Raw genomic sequence first — 6,627 nt, 5'->3', positions numbered from 1 at the left:
ATATTAAAAAGTTTAAATATGTGCCAATTTAGTTATATTATTGTGGTTATGTTTTTATATAAACAATCTATATTCTGTAAATTCCACAAGAGACTTCTATGATTTGGAATCGAAGAAAATGAGAGAATATATGTGGGTTTAACCAAAGCCACATGGAGTGAACTAGTGGTTCTTTTAAGTCCTTATCAAAGAATTATTAAGTAAACCTTTAGTTCTGGCTTTAGAACTTTGAATAGTCATATGTTAATGTGACAAAAACATAACTTCAATTTTCATAATTATGTGGAAATGAAAAACGATTTTTATATTATTTTCTTATTTTTTTTGTTACCCTTACTAAGGTCATGTTTGGTTCACGGGAAAGTAAAGTTTGCAAGGAAAATAATTCCTGGGAAAATGAATCCCGAGAGTATGATTCCTAATAACTTTACTTTCATGTGTTTGGAAAATATTAAAATTTTAAATTTTATATTTGATTTAAACACCAAACTAAAAAAATACAGAGTACTTATTATTTTTTATTTATAAAATAAATAGTAATACAAATTTTTTAATATATCATTAATTAAAAATGATAAAAGTTATAATATTATATTTATGATTACGATGGATAATTTAAATATGGATTATCCATCATAATAATATAATAGTAATATAATTTAAATATAGTTGCATGGAGTATTATAATTATAAATAATTATAATAATAAAGATTATTATTATTATTATTATTATTATTATTATTATTATTTTTATATTTACGAATGTCATAATTAAATAAATGTTATAATTTAAAATTGCACTGTGATTTGATTAACAACTAATTTATAAAATTAATTATTATTTGTTATTGCATATTTTATATTACATAATTATATTTTAATTATTTAATATATTATTAATTATTATTATTATTATAGTAACAAATATATACCAGTATTATAATAATATAGTTATAACTATGATAATTTTAATTATAGTTACTTATTGTAAATTAAGTACTCCCTCCGTCCCAATAAATATGAAACATTTGGTTTCCGGCACAGGATTTTATGCAAGTGTTATTTTGTGAGTTAATGAAGAGAGAGTAAAGTAAGAGAGAGGGAAAAGTAGAGAGAGTAATGTTTCCATTTTAGGAAACGTTTCATTTTTAGTGGGACAACCCAAAAAGGAAAACGTTGCATTTCTAATGGGACAGAGGGAGTATAATTCATAATTTTAAATTATTTTTAAAATATAATAATAATAATTAATAATAATAATAATAATAATATTAATATTAATATTAATAATATATTGTATATTACATATGTAAGAATCCTAAAACTGGGAAAAGGAATATCTAAGAAAAGCTAGGATTCAGAATCCTGGAAAGTTGTACTAACTTTCCTTGTTATCGGGATTTTAATTACTTTACCAGTTTAATTAAAAACCAAAACAAACACATGAATTCAAAATTTAAGGAATCTGATTTCGATTACTTTCCCAAACAGAATCCTGGCAACCAAACATGACCTAGTATTTAGTTGTTCAAAAGTTTTTTTTATTAGAACTAGTCTAATTTTAAGGCATGAACTAAAATAGCAAAACTAGTTAATTTTTATAGGACGAATGAAGTAATATTTTGAAAGGGGTAATGGATTTATTTTATTTTATTAAGAATTCTACTAAGATTCTGGACTAGAAATAAAAGGGAGTATTATTTGACTCGTCCAACTTACATTGCAATTTAAACTCCGATAATGCGTTTATATCATGCAAAACGCAATTAATAATAAATTCATTTTACCATAAATAGATAACATGTAAGCATTTCGCAGGTGTCTAGTAAGATTCGTTATGGGATAAAGATAACAATTACCTGTGTGACAAAGCCTTGGGGAGCATACACTTTGTAAATTTATTATTTATTATTTGCAAAAGAAACATAATGTATTATAATATGGTAGTCTCACAAGTTAATATTTATTTAATTATTTATCAATGGAAAAATGTTTGGTTTCAAGATAAAAGTTACATGCAAACATAGTTATAAAATGTGGGTAGTGATAAAATGCAAACTTATATATTATACAAACTCAAAACTCCTCAACACAGCTTCAAAACTCTTCAACACAGTTTCAATACAATATCAACACAGTGTAAAATTTCAAGATTTTAATGTCAACACAGTATCAACACAATATGAACACAACATCAATCATTGACTACCGTTGAAATTCTGTTGACATTTTCCTATTGATGTTTTTCTATGATCTGTTGACATTTTTCAATGGTACAGATCATAGTTTTTAGTTTGTACAATATTTAGAGTTTTCATTTGATCACATCCCTATAAAATGTTGGCTAATTCAACATCTCAAATTAATAAGGACTAATATGCGATATCTCAAAATATTTCGCAGTAGCTACTTATTTTTGGTGTTTACTCTAAAGTAGTTTTCCACCCGCGCTATGCGCAGTATCATATATATAAGATTCTATATATATAAGTATTTTTAATTGAGACATTATTCTTTAATTTTATAGTACACAACCTATCACAAGCGTACACAAACTTAAATATTAGCGCTAATATTATGAAAGAGAAATAAAATATTATAAAAACAAAATAAATTACAAAATAAGCCCGAATCCTTAAAGAAAGATGAAAATTTTGTCTCTATAAATTCAATCGATATACAATAAGACAAAATAAATATAAATAAATCATTCCAATACAATTACCAGCTACAATATATAATCAGAAATTCAATATATAAAGAAACCAATTTTTACTCAAATACTATAGTTTATATATAGCAATAACTATGCAAATTCATTAATAAGACCCAAAAATAACTTCTCTATAAATATATCTACATGCTAAAACATCTCAAATTTTACAACAATCAATCATTCGATAATTGAGAACTAACGGATGAATTATACTAAATTAACAAAGACAATCCGAATAATTCTATAAACATAATATCTATAATTTTAAGATTCTAAATAACCAATGCGAATAAAACACAAAAGGATCAATATCTAGAGTCTAAAAGTTAATATTGACTCCGCTAATATATTCACTCGCTTTGAATGGATAACAATTTCAAAGATTCGTGATTGAATTATTCGGGCCTCACAGGCATGGGTTGGGCCTGCATAGCCCATTCGGCCAATTTAGCTTCACTATCAATCCATTTTATTAAATATTATCTTCGTCTACAAAAAATAGTCCCACATCTCCATTTCTGACCATCCATAAAAAATAGTCTTATATTTAAAATGAAAAATGACTTCTGATTTATTACTCACTTTTTATCTTGTTCTCTTTTACTTTATTTACATTTGATCTTGGTCTTTCATATTTTACGAAATTCGCATCGGATGCAATTTGCACAAATGATTTTTTCATAGTTAGCGCGAAGTTAGGTTAATAAAAAGCAATAAGATAAGTGAATTTTTATTTTACCCATTAAATAATACTAGTAGTATAATGTATCATTCGTTTTAACTTTTAACCTTTTCAATCATGACAACTATGATTTGGCAAATCTAACAACACTTTTATGTCATATATCTCATACTATAAATATTGTATTAATATCCAATAGCGCATGCTACTAAAATAATATAGATAAAAAAAATTCATGAAAAGGGGAAAACAAAAATTCTCACAACTTGACTTTTATATATGTATGGATTATATTATAACAAAAGATTATGATAAAATATAAAAAATGACAAAAAAGAATTAAAACAAATAAATAAAAACCATAAGTTGCAACAATTAAATACAAATAATATTAGGATGAATGAAATTTTGGGAATTAGAGAACATGTCATTCTCATCATCAATGGTAAATAAATTTTACTCCAAAAAAAATGTCTAGAGTTTGAATATACTATGCATACAAAAAAAAATTCAAATTTTTTTTTTTTTGTATCAAATGTTTTTTCAATAGAGCAATTTCTCCATTGCCGCCTTTATTCGTGGCGGGTGCGGTTGAGCCAGAGAGTGCTGAGGGAGTGGAGGCGGTTGAAGTACTCTTCGATGATCAGAAAACACTGAGCGGCTTGGCGGTTCGTCAGATACAGAGGCAGCTGGCGAAGGGTTCGCTGCCTCAAGCTATCACCTTGTAATTAAAATTAAATCAATCATTTTTTCTTTAATTAATTAAAGTTATACAAAAATAATAACAAGAATAAAGATAAATGAATGTTTATTACACAACTCATCATACATGAATGTTGACTATATGGATATTTTAGGTTAGGTGATATATTTTTATGACAAATAAAATATGAAAAAGAAAAAAGAGAGAAAACATTAATGTGCATAAAGTATTTATTTACTAATATAGCATAACTTTAAATGACACGAGTTTAAAGTGCAATTAGTTAAGTAACAGAGAAAGAGAAACTAATCTATTTTTATAAGACATGCGGAGTAATACTTTGAAGGGACGGTGGATTTTTATTTTTATTTTTTTGTTATTTGATGGCATCTTTCTGGTTAAGAATTCTATAAAGATTCCTGACTAGAGATAAAATGGAGTATATATGACTTATACAACTTACGTTACAATTTAAAGTTTGCTAACGCGTGTATATCATGCAATTGCATGAAGCAATTAATAATAAATGCATTTTACTAGAAATAGATAACATGTAAGCATAGTAAGATTCGATATGGGATAATATGACATTTATCACGGTCTAGTATATATTAATTTAAAATATAAATCTTAGCAATATTTTATCACTCATATTCAAACAAAATGAAGATATACAAGAACCTATAGTTGGGTGAACTTTTTCACTGTATTTTCATGTCAAAGATTAGTGATATTTACATCTTCAAATTGTATCCACACATGTATTAGTAGTACTGGTGGAATATTTTTGAACATAAACACACACATATACATACTATAGTCGATGTTACAAATCCGAACACTGACATTTTTCCCATTTTTATACAGTGAAATAAAGCAACATATGCATCATCAATTCATTATAATAATTAACCTAATTAAGCCATCGAATTTTTCTGGTGACCAAGGGAACTAATTAAATGTCTAATTTAACATTATTAAAAGAAAATGTAGTTTAACTAGAAAAGCCACTCTGTATAAACATAAATGCAATAATACTAAATTTAATCATAAAAAAATATTAAATTGAGTAAAATTAATTACCTGTGTGACAACGCCATGGAGAGCAGAGACTTGTTTAGTGGCAATAGACATTTGTGTCATGTAAGTTTTCAGATCTGGTGGCACAGTGAGAGTGCCACCGACGATGGTTCGGGTCAGAGATCGATCCAACATCTCAAACCCATGAGTAATCGCCTCTTCCGCTTTGTCGGTCGACCGCTGCAGCCAACAAAGCGCCACCCGTTGCTGCTCCGTCAAGCCCTTCATCTCATCCAACGCTACCTGATTGAGAGATCAGACAGATTGATTCAATTTCTATCTTCAAAAAATTTCAATTCCATCTTTCAATTTAGGGATTTTCTGATTTTAGGGTTTTTTTTCCATTTTTGAAATTAGGGTTTCTTGACCTTGATGACCACTGACGGCCGGAAACCACCCATCCACATAAAGCACCGCTCAGCCGGCGCCTTCCACATTCCGGAGAAGACGTGGAAGACGTCGTCCTTGAGGGCCTTGCTCTTGAGGCCGAAGATCTGGTCGCAGTGGGCCAACCAGTTGTTGATGGTGTTACTTAGCTCGCTCTCTGGCCGGTATGCGTTGACCGCGCCGCTCAGTTCCACCGTCAAGCAATGGTGTACCTCCAGCCATTGCGCGTACTCCATATCAAATTGTGCCGCGCCTAGAAAATACGCGGAATCAATTCATTAATTCTTTAATTAATGCAACGCCTCGAATATCACGCCCTGCGACTTTTCTCACACAGTCGCAATTCACCAACCGCGCACTTGGGTTGGGATAAATTTTCTCTGACTTATTTTTTTTAATTAAGAAAGAATTGTACCTGGAATTATGTTGGTGTAAGGGAGGCCTTGCTCTCCCGCATTTTCATTTCCACCCAATAAAATTTCCTATAGCAAAAAATGTACATTTGGAGAATTTTTTAGCTATAAATGGGATTGGGATTTAAGAGAAATATAGCTAAACTAATGAAAATTAAATATAACTACTTGTGCTCCAGCATTTTGAATTTTCAGCTTTAACTGATCCAGCTCTATTTTTTTGGACTCCAGATTTTGAATATAAACCTGCATTAACAATAAAAAAGATCAAAGAAATTATATATTTTATCATAGATTGGTTAATTAATAAAAAATGAAACTAAATTTTTTATTGTTTTGTCTAAACTAAAAGCATGCCTTTTTCTTAAGCCGGCTTTTTCTTGCTGCTTCTCTATTATGAGCAAGCATGCTCAATGTCTGTGTTTCCAAAAACAAATTATTTAAAGAAAAACCATACTTAATATTTTATTAAAAACTTATTGTGTAAAAATATTAAGCGAAAATACCTTTAGATCAGTTGATTTTTGAACATCTTGCTCTAAAGTAAGCCCTTGGTAGTTTACCCCACTCTGAAATTAAATAATTTAAAATAAAAAAATCAAAATAAAGAAATTAATTAATCCAAGCACAAAATTTCACTTATAT

General features: G+C 28.4%; 1 protein-coding gene across 2 annotated transcripts; it reads right to left on the bottom strand.

The window, feature by feature from the left end:
- Positions 1-3,899: 3,899 nt before the first annotated feature.
- LOC125186608 (transcription factor TGA10-like) lies at positions 3,900-5,638 on the bottom strand. 2 transcript variants are annotated; one of them, XM_048083008.1, is made up of 3 exons: positions 5,551-5,638; positions 5,186-5,425; positions 3,900-4,120 (listed from the first exon to the last, which is right to left on the bottom strand). In XM_048083008.1, exons 1-3 carry the CDS (start codon positions 5,617-5,619, stop codon positions 4,109-4,111), a joined length of 321 nt encoding a protein of 106 aa, XP_047938965.1. In that variant the 5' UTR covers positions 5,620-5,638; the 3' UTR covers positions 3,900-4,108. The 2 variants fall into 2 exon arrangements, with proteins under 2 accessions (XP_047938965.1, XP_047938964.1); XM_048083007.1 differs by having other exon boundaries at positions 3,900-4,113.
- Between the last annotated feature and the right edge of the window lie 989 nt (positions 5,639-6,627).

Source organism: Salvia hispanica, chromosome 5 (genome assembly GCF_023119035.1).
Source record: "Salvia hispanica cultivar TCC Black 2014 chromosome 5, UniMelb_Shisp_WGS_1.0, whole genome shotgun sequence".
NCBI classification, from domain to species: domain Eukaryota; kingdom Viridiplantae; phylum Streptophyta; class Magnoliopsida; order Lamiales; family Lamiaceae; genus Salvia; species Salvia hispanica.
Note: the sequence above shows the minus strand (reverse complement) of the source record. Positions and strands in the feature narration are given on the sequence as shown.